Below are 17,737 nucleotides of genomic sequence, written 5' to 3'. Positions count from 1 at the left end.
ACATTTCTTCCCTGTCCTAAAGAGCTGAACGGTGAAGGAAACAAAGCAGACCGCCAAGCTAGAAGTCAAAGATCCAGCTCAGCCCAAGAGATTGTCTGGAACCACTCTCTGGCGCACTCAGTTCCATCTCCCGTTGCCACAGAGACAGGAGGTAGTTGCTATGGAGACTGTCTGCCAGGACCAGCCAATCCTGAGCTGCTGTTTTCGCTCATCTTGGGGCTTAGGAGCTTAGGCTCCTTCACTGGGCTCCCTGTGTCCTCTGTCCAGTCATTGAGCGATAGGTTGGGCCATCACTTATTAAAGTGGCCCTGCCCCCTCTGCAGAATATATAGCTATCTCCCCATATTAACCCGCACCCCTGGTTCTGGAGACACCTTTTGTCTCTTTCCAGTTAAGAGGCGATGTCACCTTGGGAGGAGTCTGGCCTCCAAGCGGCCCCCCTTGGATGCTGCGGGAAAGGCGGGGCAGGGCGCAGCCTTCTGGCCTTAGACTCAGCAGTGGGAGAGAGGCGATGGGGTGAACGAAGGGAATGAGCGCCCTCCCTCTGGCGCTCCGCAGTGCTCGGCGCGCTGGCGCACGCTCACTCGGCTTGATAGGCGGGCGGGGCAGCGCTGACGTCATTTACGCCCCCCCCCCCCCCAGCAGAGGGGCGGTGGCCGTGCTGGCTACTCCGAGCGCATTGACGGACAGAGGGACAGAGAGACAGGGGTATCGGCAGGCACACGTCCAGGCCATGCCAGGGGAGGCTGCGGGCGCTGAGCTGCCGCTGCCTGAGGCAGGAGGGCCTGGATCCCGCACAGGTGAGACCGCGCCGGCTCCCCTTTCTGGCTCAATACCTTTTCTGGCTTTCTCTCTCCTCCATCCCTCTGCCTCCTCACAGTCCCCTCCCCTGTCTTTCCAGACCGGTTATTCCCTCCACCTGCATCTTTCCCCCACCCCCAAGCCCCAGGATTTCGTGAAGGCCTGGGCGCCGCAGACAGCATCCTCCTAGCCTTGTAGCTATGAAGGGCAGCGTCTTGGCCTTTCACTCTGGGCTGTGGGGACCGTAGTCTTTGGACCAAGTCCCATTTAGTTGTGTCTCTGTGCCACATTGCATTCCATTGTCCACAGAGAGCTGGGCCCCAGGACCGACGGTGGGGTGGCAGGTTTGGAAGCAGGGAGGCCCAAAGGGTCCTTGCAGGCTCATCCTGTGACCACCAGAGGGTTCTTAGAGGTACGTTGGGTGCCTAGGGCAGCAAGCGGCTAGACTTATAAGGGAGTTGTAGGGCCGATGGAACCTGGGAGGCTAGCCAGAGGACACCGGCAGAACCACGTCTGAGAGGTGGGGCTCTGAACAGCAGCTCTCCTGGCCAGCAGTGGTCTTCCTATGCAGACCTTGGATAAGAGGGGGCATTAAATGTTGGTAGAGGTCAGTCCACTTGCAGGCTGGAGGATACTCTTAAGTTTAAATGGTTCCTGCTGGAGATGGGCTGTGTGTAACTTGGGCAAAGCCAAGGGCACCTTGCTGGGTGCAAGAAGTTATCTAGGGACAGGATGGGCAAGAATGGGGATGGTGCCAGTGCTGTGCCAGGGTCCTGGGTGGGAGCTAACAGTTCCCATCTTACTCTTGCTGGGGGACAGGCAATCCAGGCTGGGACTCCCCAGGCCCAGTCATAAGCTAGTTTGCTTGGTGACCTTGAATGACACATACACACACACACACAAACATACACACACCTTGGCTTTTTATTTCCCTTCCATTTTAACCTTGGCCCAATTCTGCCCTACTGCCCTGGGGCCACACTAGGAAGTGGAGAAGGCAAGAGCCTAACTTGGGAACGCCCAGTGATGGCTACTAGCCACACCCACGTCGGTACCATCTCCCTCAAAGAACCTGAAAGAACCCCTCTCCCTTTCTGTCAGGACCTGATTGCTCTAATAGCCCAGCTTCTGGTCAGTGAGTCCAGCTGATGTCAAAGAACCCAGCGCTCAGACATTCCTGAGATCAGATATCAAGGAGGTGGCTGTCTCCCCTCCAGCTTCCCTCTCATCCCAGCTGAGAATTGCTCAGTAGCTGAGAAAGACAAAGCCGCCACGGTACAGGCGATGTTGCCCTGTCACCAGTGAGCATGGTAAAGCCGGCAGTGTTGGCTGTGTGCCTGCTGGAGCCGCAGGCCCCTAGGCACTGCTCCTCCCCCTCTTACGCAGGACGTGAACTGAGCTCTGGGGACAGACACTAGGAAGGCTTTAAGTGGATACTTCAGAGAGATGTGTTTTTGGCCTTGGTCCAGGTGAGGGAGGGGCTGTTACAGAGTCTTTTAAAAGGAGCACTCAGAGAAACACTTAACACAGTTGAGCTAAAAGCCACGAGACTCAAATGAATGTGCAAAGTGACCTGAGTAGGGACATGCAGCTCGCCATGAGGCAAGACAGCATTAGCCAGGAGGATAGGAGGGGCATGGGATGCTGCTATCTGGAGAGGTTTCTTTGCTACCTTCCTAAGTCCCTAAGTACTTTCTGACCCATAGTGCTCCACGGCCTGAGCATGTGTGTCCGGTGCAGCATGTCGGCAGAAGGCATGTCAGCCCATGAGCTTTTGTGAGCACCTGTACCTGACCCAGATGGTGCCTAAGACCTAGAGAAGGACCCCAGGGCAGACCAGGAGTTCCCAGCGTGCTGGAGGATCTGTTACTCTGAGCGGCTGTCTCCATGGAGAGGACATAGCCAGCCTTCCCTCAGCTGTCCCGTTCCCGTGGCCATCATTTCCCACCATGGCCCTTTTGACAGACCGTGGTACCTGTCTGTCTCCATTCTCAGCTCTGTGCAGGGCTGCGCTGAGCTCTGAGGAACCCGAGGTTGGTCTTGAGTATAGACAGCAAGGGTAGGAGAGAGATAGGCTAAGAAGCTCCTGCTTACAGCAGACTTGGACTGTCCCAGAGCTGTAGTGTGCAGGACCCCTGCCCTTGTCATAGGAAAGAGCTGGCACTGCCCAGCGGGTTCTCGTGGCCCTCTGTTCCAGATAAGCCCAGCTGAACCTAGCTGAACCGGCAAGCTGAGTTCTGAACAGAGACAATTGCTAGTTGTGTGTTTGCTGAAGTGCGCCCTCCAAAACATCTTGGTTTCTACTACACAACAGCACCCCCCACAGCTACCCTTCTTATAAAGCCTCTGTCAGCAGCTGCCGAATCTGCTGAACACCTGGAAAGTCTTCCTCAAATACACTTTGCTTACCAGCCATTGTCTTCTCCACTAACTTCCCTGACCAGCCCTCCTCTGGAATTGTATCCATGGAAACCCGCTCATCCCGTGCTCAGCTCTTCACCTGGCCTGGCCCTGAGATGTGTCCAGAGGGCATCTCATGTCCTTTTCTATCTCCACAGATCACTCATGTGATGCAGCTATTGCAACCATCCTGAAAGGGGACCAACTGGAGCCCCATGGCCTGACCCCGGGGCCTAGTCCTCTGGCCCTCACGTTCCTGTCCAGCAAGCCAGGTGCCCGGCCCCAGCCTGAGGGGGCCAGCTGGGATGCAGGGCCCAGTGGAGCTGCCTCAGCCTGGGTGGACCCGGCAGAGGGCAGCCCAAGCCTAGTGGTCCTCCCCGAGGGCCTGCCTCTCCGGCCTGTGCCTGCCGAAGGCCCTCTCCCCACCACCCTGGAGCCCCGCATCGTGATGGGTGAGGAGACATGCCAGGTCATCGCTTCACCTAGGGCAGCCTGGCCAGTGCTCAGGGACCGGGAGGGTGGGCACCCTGCCCTGCACCCACCTCCAGAGCTGTGTTCTCAGGGCGATCCTCCTGTGCCTTCCCCTCCCCCTGACCTCGAGTCTTACTTCACACCCCCCTCTACTCCCACCAAGAGCACCCATGCCCTGCTTCCTGACCATGGGCCCCACAGGGATGCCTGGGATCTGGAGGCCGAGCTGCTGGATGAGTTATTGGACTCCACGCCAGCCTCACCCTCCGGCTCCTACATTACAGCAGACGGGGACAGCTGGGCTTCATCCCCTTCCTGTTCCCTCAGCCTGCTGGACCCAGCTGAAGGGCTGGACTTTCCCTCCGACTGGGGCCTTTCCCCATCAGGGTCAGTGGCAGATGACCTAGAGCCACACCCCGCAGCACCTCCAGAGCCCCCATCCTCTGAGTCTAGCCTCTCAGCAGACAGCAGCTCTTCCTGGAGCCAAGAGGGCCATTTCTTTGACCCAAACTTCCTGGCCAACGACCCGATGATCCCTGCCGCCCTACTACCCTTCCGGGGTAGCCTCATCTTCCAGGTGGAGGCTGTGGAGGTGACACCATTGCCCCAAGAGGAGGAGGAAGACGAAGAGGATGTAGCTGCTACTGCTGCTGCTGCTGCTCCTGCTGCTGCAACCCCAGATGGAGACCTGGCTGGGGAGGGGGAGGATGACAGCACGTCTGCCTCCTTCCTGCAGTCGCTGTCCGACCTGTCCATCATCGAGGGCATGGATGAGGCCTTCGCCTTCCGGGATGACACCTCCGCAGCCTCCTCTGACTCAGACTCGGCTTCCTATGCTGGGGCAGATGATGACAGGCTGTACAGTGGGGAGCCCCATGCCCAGCCCAGTGCTCAGAATACAGAGCAGGCCTACAGAAGTAGGGCTACATTCCCAGGGATAGAGTCCACACCTCAGACATCAGAGCAAGAGATCTGTCTTACCAATAGCCAGGAATCAGTTGCAGAAATAGCAGAAGAGATCCTAACTCTAGGCCTAGAGTCTGAAGCTATGAGGACACCTCCTGATCAGCAAGCAGCTCCAGGCCCCCAGGTGGAGGAAACTCCCACAGTGACCCCTTGGGTGGGGAACAAAGTTGACCTGGTTGTAGAACAAGTATCCAAGGCTCTTCCTGAGCCCTGCCAGGAGGGGATAAGCACCACCTTAGGCTGTAAGCCCCTCACTGCAGAGGCAATTCCAGATCTGCAGGAAGGAGCAAGCCCCAGCTTGTGTCCAGTCCTTCCTGAGAAGAAGGAAGAAGGCCAGGGCCTTCCCTCGACACTGGAGTATGTGGCTGTGGCTTTAGAGGGGCCCTGGAAGGCTGAGGGAGGTGTCACAATACCGCAGGACCCCCTTATGACATTGCCCCCACTCTTGCAAAGTACAGTTCCCACCTCAGGCCCAGAGTCTGTGGCGGTAGTCGCACTAGAGCCCCAGCAGAATGAAGGGTGTGTCACAGTACTCCCTGATGTCCCCGTGGTATTACCTCCATCCCCACAAAGTGTAGATCCAAGCTCAGGTCCAGAGGCTATGGCCGTGGCTACATATGAGTTCCAGCGGGCTAAGGAAGGTACCCCAGGACTCCAGGATTCCCCTGTGGCCGCATCCCCAGCACTGCAAGGCCCAGATCCCACCTCAGAGCCAGAACCTGAAGTTGTGGTCACCTCGAGGTCCCAGCAGGATGAAGGGATTGTCACAGTACCCCAGGAGTCTCCTACAGCATCATCTCTAACCCTACAAAGCTCACATCCCACTTCGGACCAAGAACGCGAGGTTGCTGCCACACTGGGACCACAGCAGGCTGAGGAGGGCGTCACCATACCCCAGGTTGCCCCAGTAGCATCACCTTCATTGCTGCAAGGCTTAGAGTCAACCTCAGACCTAGAATCTGTGGTTGTAGGCACACCGGAGTCCCAGCAGGATGAAGGGATTGCCACAGCAACCCAGGACACCCCTGTGATGGCACCTCCACCCCTTCGAGGTACAGATTCCACCTCGGACCCAGAGCTGATAGCTCCAGACACCTCTCAGGCCCTGCAGAGAGAAGCAGGCCACACCCCAGGGACCAAGCCTTCTGTCTCTGAGGCCCATCAGGAATTGGGTGTGGCCTCAGGACCAAGGCCAGTGCCTAAGGAGGGGGATGCAGAGCCTCCTCCACACTCAGCACCCCCAGCTTCAAACCAGGCCCAACAGAATGGCTCAGAGCCAGGTTACAAGAGTGACAGCTTTGGGGCTCCAGAAGAGTCAGATTCCACTTTGAGCACAAAGACCTCTGAGCCCACATCGTGCATGGGGGAGAAAGTAGCTGCGAACATGTCTGCACCCAAGCAAGGAGCATGTCTTGAAGCCCATGATGGGGTCAAGACCCACTCACCTCAAAGAGAGGCCTTGAGGTCCAAGAACAAGCGTGGTAGAGGCACCAAATCACCAGGGCAGGGAAATGGGCCCAAGTCAGCAACATCCCAAGGTGCCGTGGAGACTTGCAGGGCACATTCTGCTGCTCGCTCTGAGGTCAGCCAGCCACAGCTGAGAAGCAACGAGGACACCTCAGGCCCCAGGCTGCCTGTGGCTGTATCTGTACAAGCCAGGCTAGGTTCCTGCCCAGGGTCCCCAGCGAGAGCCACATGCACACTGAGCAGGGTCTACGCTGAAGAGACTAGCAGGTGTGCACCACCCTTCCAGCATCTGGAGCCTATGCTGGGCCTGGGCAGTGCTGAACAGCCCAAGGTGACCCCTGGTATCCTTAATCTTTCCCCAGACAACTCTGCTGGTGACCTGCTCACCACATCTCAGAATAGGTTTCTGGACCCTGACCCTGCTCCCAGTACCCTCGACAGGGCATCCCAATCATCCCCGGGGCCTCCAGACCCCTGCCTGTGCCCCCCTCCCCAGAAAGCCTCTGAGGAAGAAGAGAAGCCCCCAGCCTCGCGTGGCCCGATGCCTCGGGCAGGAGCCCAGGGAGCTGCCGCCATCACCACCTCAGGATCCACAAAGCCTCCGGGAGCCCGGCAGCGTGTCAGCCTCTCACCTCACTCCACCCTCAACCCCAAGGTGGCCCCCACAGATACCAAAGACCTGGCTTGCATCATCTCAAGCCCCTGCCAAGTGCCTCCTCCCTCTGGGACCCAGAACCCATCAGGGCCTCGAGAGTTCCCAGCTCTTGAACAAAAGGATGAGGACAGCCTGGAGGAAGGTAAGGGGATGGGTGGGGGGAGGGGTGTGTGTGTGTGTCAGTGCTTGGGCCAGCTGGACTCTTCCCAGGGGGACACTAGAGGATGGGACTGGTGGACCCTCTGCATAGTAAGAGGCCCTCATACCTCGCCCCTCCCCCAGACGCGCAGAGGGCCCCAGGCTCCGGCCAGCGTTGGGAGAGCCACGGGGAGTCGTCCAGTGAGCTGGATGAGTACCTCGCCCCTCCCCCAGACGCGCAGAGGACCCCAGGCTCCGGCCAGCGTTCGGAGAGCCACGGGGAGTCGTCCAGTGAGCTGGGTGAGCAGGATCTCTCACCTCAGAAATCGCAGTGCCCGGCACAGGTGCTGGCCCCAGAACGGGGTGGGTCTCTCTGGGTGAGCATCGGCCCAGCTCCTACAGATGCTTAGCCTCCGCCTTCCTATAGGGCCCGGCAGGCAGCAACGAGGAGACCATTGCCAAAGCCAAGCAAAGCCGCAGTGAGAAGAAGGCTCGAAAGGTCAGCTGAGAGCCCCCCGAGAGGACTCTGGGAGAGGACATATATAAAGGGAGGCACCCTCACTAATGCCCCTCAAACCCGGTAGCCAGTGAAATACCTATCCCTGCAGAGGGTAGCAATCTAGTAACCCCTCCCTCCCCTAAACCCTGGAATGTCCTGAGGAGGCCCTTATAGAGGGGAAGGGCAGCCTTCCGGTCCCCAGAAAGGGCCTGAGTCTCCTGCTCTCTGCCTCAGGCAATGTCAAAACTAGGCTTGCGTCAGATTCAAGGAGTCACCAGGATCACCATCCAGAAGTCCAAGAATATCTTGTTTGTCATTGCCAAGCCGGATGTCTTCAAGAGCCCCGCCTCAGACACCTACGTGGTCTTTGGCGAGGCCAAGGTCTGTCGTGGCTGTGAGCGCGATGTGGTTTGGGGGAAGGGCCCCCGGGGTCAGTGAGCTCTCCTCACACAGCTGTCTGTACTGCAGATCGAGGACCTGTCCCAGCAAGTACACAAAGCTGCAGCAGAGAAGTTCAAGGTGCCCTCAGAGCCCTCAGCCCTGGTCCCTGAGCTGTCACCTGGGCCCCGTGTGAGGCCAGAGTGTGAGGAGCAAGAGGAGGAAGATGAGGAGGTGAGACCTCGAGGCTCCAGACACTTGGACGGGTGCCGGGGGCGAGGTGAAGGTTAGGGTAGGATTTTACCCTGCCTGGGCAGCACCCTGCTTCAAGGGGTCTCAGGCAGCTTAAGCCACCTCCTTATTCCCTTCCACTAGGTAGAGGAGGCTGGACTAGAACCTCGTGACATTGAACTGGTGATGGCCCAGGCCAATGTGACCCGGGCAAAGGCTGTGCGGGCCCTGAAGGACAACCACAGTGATATTGTCAATGCTATCATGGTGAGCACATATTGACTCCTTTTTCAGCCCAGATGTCTCTAGGGAGGTCCTTCGCAAAAGACCCTCTGCTAACATGACGCTTGCTTCTTCTGCAGGAACTGACAATGTAGCTGCTGACTGGAAGCAGGGGCGTCCTGCCTCTCCTCAGCTCTGCAGCTCAATAAAGCCGTGTCACATGATCACCCTCTGGAGTCCCCTCAGTTCTGTGGTATCATCTCATCACCCCTAGGTGTCTCATCAGGGCCTTTGATGTCTGGTCACTGCCCTCTAGTGTCCCTTGGTGTCTCCTCATCCTCACCCTGTGGCCCTGTCATCCCCCGGAGTCCCTTCACCTCTCTTTGGCAGCGTGCCCATGTAACCCCTGTCCCGGCTGCCCTGGTCCTTTACTTCCACATGTACCCCGCTGGTGTCCTGGTGGGGTCTCCACTTCAAGGAGAGAATTAGCTGCATGTAAATCGAGAGAGCAGCCAACAGTGTCTTGACTGCCTTGCCTTGGCCTAGGCTCCCATGTCTAGACCCAGGACAGGTGACAGGAGAATTCTGTCAAATACTGTCCTGAAGCCACAATACTGCTGAGGAAAGCATTCATGAGATCCCAGGGACACTGTGGCTTGTGCTGGATACAACTGAGGTGTTCAAAGAGCCCCAAGGGCTCTGCCACAACCATCCCAGGCCTTCTGTCTAGTACACAGAGCTTCCTCCCCAAGTATGGGCAACAGAGGCACGTGACCAGTCTCCTCGGCCTAGCTTTCTAGGGCAGGTCACTGACCCCAGGTCACGTCCCTCCTCTCCTGGTAGCTAGGGGGCTTCACAGGGACTAGAGGGTAGAGGCCAGAATGAAGTTGACAGGAAGTGAGGAGCTGACTGGCAGGGGACAGAGTGAGGGCCACAGGACCCACATCAGCCTTCCAGCAGCCCCGACTCTCAGCTCGTAGGCTGCCCTCTTCCTTATACAGTGCACTTCTGACCATCAAGGAGGCTTAGGGACAGGGACAGAGCATGGGACTGTCCTTGGAATAATCTATACACAGAATGCATAGATCAAGGCAGCCCTGGCGTGTACGAGATACCAACATGCCTGCTCCTGTCCCTTGTCCACAGAGCCAAAACAGAAGTACCAGTCATCTCTTCTACCCCAGCCCAGGATGCTATGGGCAGTCATGATCCAGTAGACAGGGGCCAGAATAGACCCCTCCCCACTTGTGACAACATGGCTTTCAACCAATTAGAATAGGAAAAAAAATGCTTGACAACTGGAGATTAAATTATTCACATTGCAGTAAACTTGTTTTTAAGGTCTCTGAGAAGTAGAAGAGGAAAGTCATGTGCAAATATCAGCTGTCCAGGGCCAGGCCGGCAGGACTGGCTCCCCTGCCAGCTGCCCCTGGCCCTCCCCGAGTGGGGATATGCTACAGGCATTGCTGAGCCCCTGAGGAATAGGCACAGAGGTTTCTGCCCTGTGGGGCACATGTCCTGTGGCAGCTCTCCACTCCTTCACAGTAGAGGACCTGGCCACCAGAGCTACCTTTCTCTTCAGCCCCTCCCTAGCTCCAAGCTGGGAAAGGCTGGCACTCAGGTCTGGGCACTCCTCCCAGGAAGGCCTGGGATGGCTGTGTGAGACAAGTGTGTGCTGTCCCGCTCCTTCACGCTGAGTCCTGGTCCATGCTGCAGCCTAGCGCTTCAATATCACTACTGATGTCTGAAATCATGCGGTCCCACTCATCCCCCTCTGAGGGCGCAGAGCGGTCATCAGGGCTGCCTGTGGTCCTGTTCCCATTGATGGTGGATGTGGAGGTGGTACTCAGGGCACGACGATGCCTACCAAAGCTGTCAGTGATGATGCCACGGCCGTCTTTCACGCCAATGGTCTCCAGGAAGTTTTCAAAGTGCTGACTGTCCTTCTCAGGTATGAAGGGTCTGAGACCTGGCAACACACAACCCGAGAGTGATACCTCAGAGTGACTCCTCAGAGTGACACCCCAGAGGGGCTCAGGACCCCAACCCCAAAGTGACATCTCAGAGGGGCTCAGAACCCCCACCCCAGAGTGACACCTCAGAGGGGCTCAGGACCCCCACCTCAGAGTGACACCTCAGAGGGGGCTCAGGACCCCAACCCCAGAGTGACACCTCAGAGGGGGCTCAGGACCCCAACCCCAGAGGGGGCTCAGGACCCCCACACCACACAAGCTGTGCCCTGGAGCCAGGTTTAATTAAACCTGACTGACAAGGGCCCCAGCTATGAATAGCTTGCCTTCTATCAATCTCACCCTCTAGCTTTGAGGCATGGCATCAGCCATCAGACCCTCGAAGCCCCTATCTAACAGGACAGAATGCAAAAGCCACAAAGCTATTGGCAATGAGGTCTGTCTTCAGAGCCAGGACTCATGCCGAAACCAGTCCTACTCAGGAAGACCATTATCTCAGAATCCCAAACCTTGATGTGGGCAGGCAGGCTGGGCCCCCACCCAGCCAGGATAAGGGTTTCATGAACACATCAGATGAGTTTACAGACCGCATTCTCCTGAGGTGGAGCCTTTAAGAGAACCCTGACATATCATGTTCACTACTAATTTCAGAACGCAGGAAACAGAAGCTAAGGCGCTCAAGGTCACCCTCCCCTACACAGAGAGTTTGAGGCCAGCCTGACCTGCATGAGACTCTGTATTCCTACAAAAGCCTGCTTAGGTGGGGGCCAGGAGGTGGTAGAGAGGCCTAGAAACAGTGCCAGACACAGGACTCTAAGCAGCAGGTATCCACAGCTCAACTTTCTTCCAACCTACTTTTTCTGAGATTCTTACTATATAGCTCAAAGCTAATCTTGAACTTGCTATCCTCCTGCCTCACGTCTCCTAAGTGCTCAGATTACATCTGGGTCCTGTCGTGCCTGGCTCTGTTGCCATTTCGGACATAGAGGTAGCAGCCGAGAACAAAATGGGAAGAAGCTGGCTTCAGGCTTCTGAATGTTCATTCTGGGCTAGATGCCAGGGACCTGGAATGTGAGCCTTGCTGGGTACCTGATCCTGCAGGGAGTGAGGTGCTCAGACTACGTCTAGTCTCTAGTCCTTCCTCACCACAGACAGCCCCAGGTAGATGCTGATGCTGATGCTCACCGGGCCTATACAACATAAGACCAGCTGGCCTCCCTGGTTTACTAGAGCACAGGAAGACCCTCAGAGCTTTCTGTGAGCTGAGCCATTCACTGTTCTGACTGCTGGAAGCAGGGGACGACACAGAGGGGAGGCTGATGTGGCAGCACTGTTCCTTCCACCGAGGCTGTTGTGGCAGCCTTACACCGAGACTGGCAGTGGCTCTGAAGGATGTGCCAGGCACTTTGTGAGTCTTGCACAAAGATGTACAAGAGAGGCGCCTTCTGTCTAGTTGGTGTCTTTGCTTCTCCACTCAACAAATTTCTACCTGTTCCCCAAAACCCACTGACAAAGGTACCCCCTTAAAGAGCCTGGACTCTTGCCAGCAGCACAGTTGAGATCTGATGGTTTTGTTTAGACTCAGTCTCAGGGCCTTCTCTCACTTCCTGGCAGAGCCCAACCAGCTCAGCTCAAGGCTCAGGCTCTGAGTAGAAGGAGAAGGGCCCTTCCAAGTACCTATGCCAGTCCTGCAGCCTCAGCCAAGCTATGATGAGACCCATGGGATGGAGCTCCTCCCTTCTGGACTCTGCACATTCCCAGAGGGGACCAGCGGCCCTCCGTGCCCCACTCACCAAGTAGCAGGAACTTGCGGCTGTCCCCATAGAGCTGCCGCAGGCTGATGCAAAACTCATGGATAGAGGCCCCATTGCGGTACTCATGTAGCAGAGCTGCGAACTGCTGGATCTCCTGTGATGACAGCTTCGTACGTAACTGTGAGGGAACAGAAGTGCAGAGTAAGGAGGGCTTAGTGTGGCCTTGCTGTAGAGGTAGAATGCCACCATGTGTCTGTCATCAGGGCCAACAGAGGAGCTACACAAGGAACCAGGGCAAACACAGATCTGCTGTCTTGAAACAAAAGGTTCCTCAGTAGGGCTAAAGAGAATGAAGCTAGCTCTGCGTGGAACAGCAAGGGTACACAGGGTGACCTGGGGGTACACAGAACCAGAAGGCTGACTTCAAACAGAGGCATCAGGCCCAGGCACCAGCAGAGCTGCTGTTTCGAATCAGTACCAGCATGGTCCAGACCAAACAGCCTAGCACCAACTCAGGCCCCCAGACCTCCCCCGCCCCCCCAGACCCAATAGTAAAGCCAGGCGAGTGAGGAGGCCACTGCCTACCGTGAGCATGTAGTCCTGCAGCAGTTCCGTGGCGCTGGTGCTCAGCTCGCTCTCACTGACAGTCTTGCTATGGGGTGATGTCTGCATGCAGAAGGGTAAGGGCGGCAGGCCTCCCACATCCCCAGAGTCCGGGAAGCAGCTGCAAAGCACAAGGTTCAATGTGGGTGGCCTCACAACCCAACCTCCTGTGGCTGCTGTGGGCTGGGGCCGACAGGCCTGCTCACAAATACAAGCACGAACACCGACTAAGGAGGACTGCTTGTGCATAAGCCACACATGGAGATAAAGGAGATCTCAGGAGCCAGCCAACCTGAGTGACTCTCAAATGGGCAAAGGGAGGGAGAGCTAGGGCAGAAGGCCGAGCCAGAGCTGACAGACAGCAGTAGAGGGTCAGGAAGGCTGCGCGAATGCTCTGGCTGGGCTAACAGGCTTTAGAAGGCTGCCCGGCATCACCATTTTGTGCCTTTTCCAAGGTTACTTCTGTGGAAGGTAGGGATGAGAAAGGACTGACAGGGCCTAGAGGCAGACTCTGTAGCTAAGAGGACTTGCAGGGCCAAGCTAGAGAGCAGACACGGAAGACCCAGCATTTGATGACGCACTTAGTGCGTGTACTCACAAGGTGCTGGCGTCAGCATCGTAACTGTCCTTCATGTCCACTTTCGTGGAAGAGTCATCTGTGCAAAAGACGTAGAGGACACAGAGGGTGAGAACTGCTGCCCTAGAGGCTTCCTTAATCTTCACCACACGTATATCTCTGCCTTTCCCAATGGCCTCGCCTCCCACTGACACACAGGAAGCCATGTTGAGCTCTCCCTCACATGACAGCCTCACCCAGCGCCACAGGCTGAGCAGGTGCGGAATTCAGCCTTTCATTGTGCAGACGGACTGCTGGACTACCCAGCCTGTGTTGTGTGGGCCAATCCAATGAACCCCCTTGTAGTATATATTCATTCTGTGGGTTTGTTCCCTAAAGAACACTAACAGATTATAGTATCAGGATAGGGCCTTTGCAGAAACAAACCTGAGTGTGTGGTTCATAGGCCTTGGAAACTGGCCGGTAGGAAGAATGTGGAAGAGCCTAGAACTTAGGGCTTAATGGGACACTCTGGTAGCAGTTTGGAAAACCAGAATGGTGACAGAAATGGACATGGTGAAAACTGCTCATATGTTTCAGGTATGGAATAGGCTCTATTGGGAACTAGGTTAAAGGCCATTCAGGTTACACCCTGGTATAGGAGCTGGTAGCACTCTGCTCATGTCCTGAACTAATGTATTTATGTAACAGGAAATTTCAAGGTGGAACAGCATTAGGCTTCAGTGAGGGTACTGCTCACCACTCTACCCAGGAGGACAGGAAGACCTCAAATAAAGCTGAAGAGACTTTGTGTTCCTTGAAAACAATTACCCAACAAAGTGTATGCTGCTGCCATGGTGGTCCATGAGGTCCAAGAGCTGGGGTACAACTTGACAGTACTGTCCACATGGTATTGGTGATAGAGGCATGAAAAATGCAAGACTGAGGGGCCGTGGTAACTTATACCATGGTTCCAGAAAGCTGCTAAAGCCAAGCAACATTTAGCAGGATCAGAACCCTACAAGGAAGCCCAGGGATGAGACACCACGGTTTGGGGCTGTGAAGGTAAAGCCTACGTTGCAGCACAGACCTCAGGATGTTGCAGAGGCCAGAAACTAAGGCATGTCTGTGAAAGAAAGCTAGATTGTTGATCGTAGCCATCCCAGGAAAGAGGCTGTGAGCTGCAGACAAAAAAAGCCAGAGACCCTTGGAGCTGGGGCTATCCCACCATGTGCCCAGATACTGTTGCTTCCCACTTGGTTTTGGTCTTACAGATCTTTGATCTTTCCCTGCTCTGCCCCATCCTTCCTTTTGGAGGGAAAATGTTCACCCTGTGCCACTGTGTCCTAGAAGTGGATTCAAAGTATGTAACCTGGCTTTGGTAAAGGTCTGTCATGTGTTCTGGGGAGAGACTGGACTTTTGAACAGTACTGGGACTGTCAAGGGCCACAGGGACTTCTGAAGTTAGAATGAATTCATTTTGCATCACTTGACTGCCATTTGCATGCTGGGATGGGCCTCCAGCAACTGGTTTGAATGTCAACTGTTTCCCACAGGTTGTTTCAACACTCATGGGTTTGAACGTTTAATCTCCAACTGGTGGCACTGTATGAGAAATCTATGGAGTTTTGCTGAAGAAAGGGGTCACTAGCTTTGATGTGTTGCAACCTAGCCCCACTTGCTCCTCTCCCTCCTGGTTTCCCAACCACAAATGCTACAGAGCCTTCTGACACCTGCCACCATGCCTCCCCCTCCAGCTGTGGCTTCCTCATCATGAGGGGAGGCCATAACCATCCCTCCCTCACACTGCACCTTGTTAGGTATTAGGTACCGCAGTGAGAAATGTAACTCAGGTAAGAAGTGTGCTACTGTAAAACAGGGTCTGCCTACGTAGCCCAGGCTGGTCTCAAACTTGTAGCAATCCTCCTGCCTCTATCTCCTGGGTTCTAGGATAACAGATATGTCACCACACCCAGACAGGAAGTATCTACAGACTAGCAGGAGGTCTGCACAGCACTTCCACTAGCCTTTATCGTGGTGCAGAGGTACGGCCCTGCCACTCTCCAGTTTCCTGGTCTCGGCCTTTCACAAAGCCAGAACAACTTCAAGCATCTCGCTGTGCTCTTGCAAGGGGCCACACGCTGAGAGCTGCTCGGGCATACCAAAAGGCCCCCAAAACGGGCCCCACCTACCCAGTTCCCCAGCATCCCTGTCTGGGAACCTATGCTTCCAGATGAACTGCTCATGACCCCTAGCCGGCCCCTTCCATTCAACATACCACTGTGCAGCGACAGGTGGTGGGTAGGTGTGGAAGCCCCATCAAATATTGCTCGGTCCAGAAAGTCGATGGTGGACTCCGTGTAAACAATCTGGAAGACCTGGCTGAGCAGGGAGCACAACTCTTCAGCGGCGACCTAGAGTGAGTGAATAACAGCAACCGTCCTCAGTGGCTAACGCTGCAGACAGCACTTTCCCACAGTCTCTAGGGTACCCATAATGTCTCAGAGGCACCAACAATATAAATGGGGAGCAGACCAGAACCAAAGGGCCCAGTGCCTGTCACAGCCCAGGGTATCACAAAACAGAAACAGGCCTGAGAAGAGACTATGGCCCAGTGTGGCCCTTACAGGCATCTGAAGGCCACGGGTGTTGGCATCAGCTTTGCCTCCTCTTCCGGTAACTGGTCATCAATGTTCAAAATTCCCATCTAAGCCCAAGTAAGAGAGAGAAGACATCCTGGTCTCACTTCCAACCTTAGACATTTCCAAAAGAAGTAGCGTCCTTCTGTAACAGTGTGCTGTTTAAAACAGGGCTTCTTTAGAGGGTTAATTTTGTCCAGAACCGTAGAACAGTATCTGGGGACATTGCTCAGACTCTGCAGTGCTTCGGTAGCTGCCCACAACAAAGTATTTGATTGAGAGCATCACTAGCACGTAGGCTAAGTGAGGTGAGCCAGAGGACATTTAGGTGGGAAGTCACCATTAGTCAATGAAAGCAAGAGGCAAAAACTGCATGGAAGATGTCAAGTGAGTCCTGAGGCTCCACGGCTCATCTTTGTGCCGCTGTGACTGCCATGTGCTGAGGAAACGCTATCTTTGTTTGAAGTACCAGGAGGGCGTGGTATACAGGTCGCCATGCCTGTAGCCATCACTATCAGTCAGTGTGAGAGTGGGGAGAGGCATTCCAAAGAGGAGACTGGTAAGCAAACGCTCTACTGACCATCTTGGGGATGGTGCTTGAGGACTGGCCAAGAGAGCCTATGGGCAAGGCTGGCAGAGGGGAGTGAGGTAGATGAACTGGGTATGGGAGGTACCCTCTGGAACCTGGGAGTGTGGGCAGCTGTGGTTATAGGTAGGGACATTTATTAGGTCATGGACAGGGCTTGGTCAGGGAGAAACTCTGGGAAGGGACAATGTGTGAAGTAGTGCTAGACAGAGCAGAAGGAAGGGCTGGCTAGAGCCAGGATTCTAAGGCTGGCGTCGGATCTTGGGTAGGGCTGGGCTAGAGGCAAGGCAGCCTCTAATCACAGGTAGGACCAGGATGTGCTGGGTCTCGGGCAAGGCTTGGACAGCTCTGGTACACAACAGGGAGGTCTCACCTTGCTCTCTGTGGCCATGATGACCAGGCAACATGCCTCTACTGGCCCCACTGCACTTTCTGACAAGGAACCTGCGCTGAGGCCTCTAGAACTTTCTGCACACAGACTCTGGCTGGGAGAGATGCCTGGGTCCTGGGCTGAGAAGTAAACACATCAGTTAGTGCAGTGCATGGAGGGCAGGCACGAGGGCAGCTGAGGTACCAGCAAGAACATTCACTCCCCAGGGCCTGTGAGATGTCTCAGTGCAAAAGCACTCGCCATGCAAGGCCGACAACCTGAGCGCCATCCCCAGGAACCCAATAATGGTGGAAGATGAGAAGCAGCTCCACCCAGCTGTCCTCTGACCTCTACATGCACACCACGGCACAGGTGTTCACGCCAGCACAGCATGGTGTGTGTGCGTGCGTGTGTATAAAATAAAAATAAATCTATAAAAAAAATTTGAAAAGCAAAAAAAAAAAAAATCTATAAATAAAATCCAACCCCTAGACCTTCCAAACAAAACTAGCTTGTGAGAGGTACAGGGCACCTAAGCACCCATCTTCATATCCCACTGTGCCAAACCATGCCAGCTGGCCTTCAACTGCTTAGAGCTAAGGCAGGAGCGTACACTACTCAAGTTAACAGACTACAAATAATTCCAGCAGGGGTCCACGCCTCAAGGGAGTTGGGGCCTAAGGCATTCTCTTCCTGCAGAAGAATAAACTAAAGTGAGGGACCTGAAAGCCTGTGACTGGCCTAGCTGTAGATAAGGACAAGGCCCAAGGCCACATCCTCACATTGTACACAAAAACGTATACACTGGAAACGCAAGGAGTTGTCCAGGGAGCGGCACTCTGAAACCAGCTTGGGAAGGGTGCTGGGACTATATGCTAAGCTTAGAGGTGGCCCTGTTGTCACCCTCCTCAGGAGTGTGCAGAAGGCAAAACTGGAGAAACATAAGGCTTTAGCCACAGCCCTGGGAACACAAGCAGAGACAGGCTTAGGCCAGATGGAGGTGGGAGTACAGACTATGGCTGTGAGCTACT

The 17,737-nt window shown here is 55.3% G+C and overlaps 2 protein-coding genes across 8 annotated transcripts in view; one reads left to right on the top strand and one right to left on the bottom strand.

The window, feature by feature from the left end:
* Positions 1–218: 218 nt before the first annotated feature.
* On the top strand, positions 219–8,464 carry Nacad (NAC alpha domain containing). Of its 4 annotated transcripts, XR_003949359.1 has the most exons (9): positions 229–800; positions 3,360–6,372; positions 6,468–6,902; positions 7,043–7,242; positions 7,326–7,397; positions 7,632–7,778; positions 7,866–8,009; positions 8,151–8,273; positions 8,369–8,464. XR_003949359.1 is itself a non-coding variant. In NM_001081652.1 (8 exons), exons 1-8 carry the CDS (start codon positions 530–532, stop codon positions 8,381–8,383), a joined length of 4,515 nt encoding a protein of 1,504 aa, NP_001075121.1. In that variant the 5' UTR covers positions 224–529; the 3' UTR covers positions 8,384–8,455. The 4 variants fall into 4 exon arrangements, 1 of the variants encoding a protein (NP_001075121.1); XR_380961.2 differs by having other exon boundaries at positions 219–800; positions 3,360–6,902; positions 7,043–7,198; NM_001081652.1 differs by having other exon boundaries at positions 224–800; positions 3,360–6,902; positions 8,369–8,455.
* A 1,052-nt stretch (positions 8,465–9,516) lies between these two features.
* Positions 9,517–17,737, bottom strand: part of Ccm2 (cerebral cavernous malformation 2) — a 49,875-nt gene continuing 41,654 nt past the window's right edge. For 3 of the 4 annotated variants that reach the window (NM_146014.3, NM_001190343.1, XM_006514622.2), the window contains 6 exons: positions 16,710–16,846; positions 15,390–15,525; positions 13,154–13,211; positions 12,538–12,676; positions 11,992–12,130; positions 9,517–10,197 (listed from right to left, as the gene is read on the bottom strand). In NM_146014.3, coding sequence (NP_666126.1) covers positions 9,917–10,197; positions 11,992–12,130; positions 12,538–12,676; positions 13,154–13,211; positions 15,390–15,525; positions 16,710–16,846 — 890 coding nt within the window. In that variant the 3' untranslated portion in view covers positions 9,517–9,916. The remainder of the gene's footprint in view (positions 10,198–11,991; positions 12,131–12,537; positions 12,677–13,153; positions 13,212–15,389; positions 15,526–16,709; positions 16,847–17,737) is intronic. The other variant, NM_001190344.1, reaches the window with a different exon arrangement.

The sequence above is a fragment of the Mus musculus genome, chromosome 11 (assembly GCF_000001635.26).
Source record: "Mus musculus strain C57BL/6J chromosome 11, GRCm38.p6 C57BL/6J".
NCBI lineage: Eukaryota > Metazoa > Chordata > Mammalia > Rodentia > Muridae > Mus > Mus musculus.
Note: the sequence above shows the minus strand (reverse complement) of the source record. Positions and strands in the feature narration are given on the sequence as shown.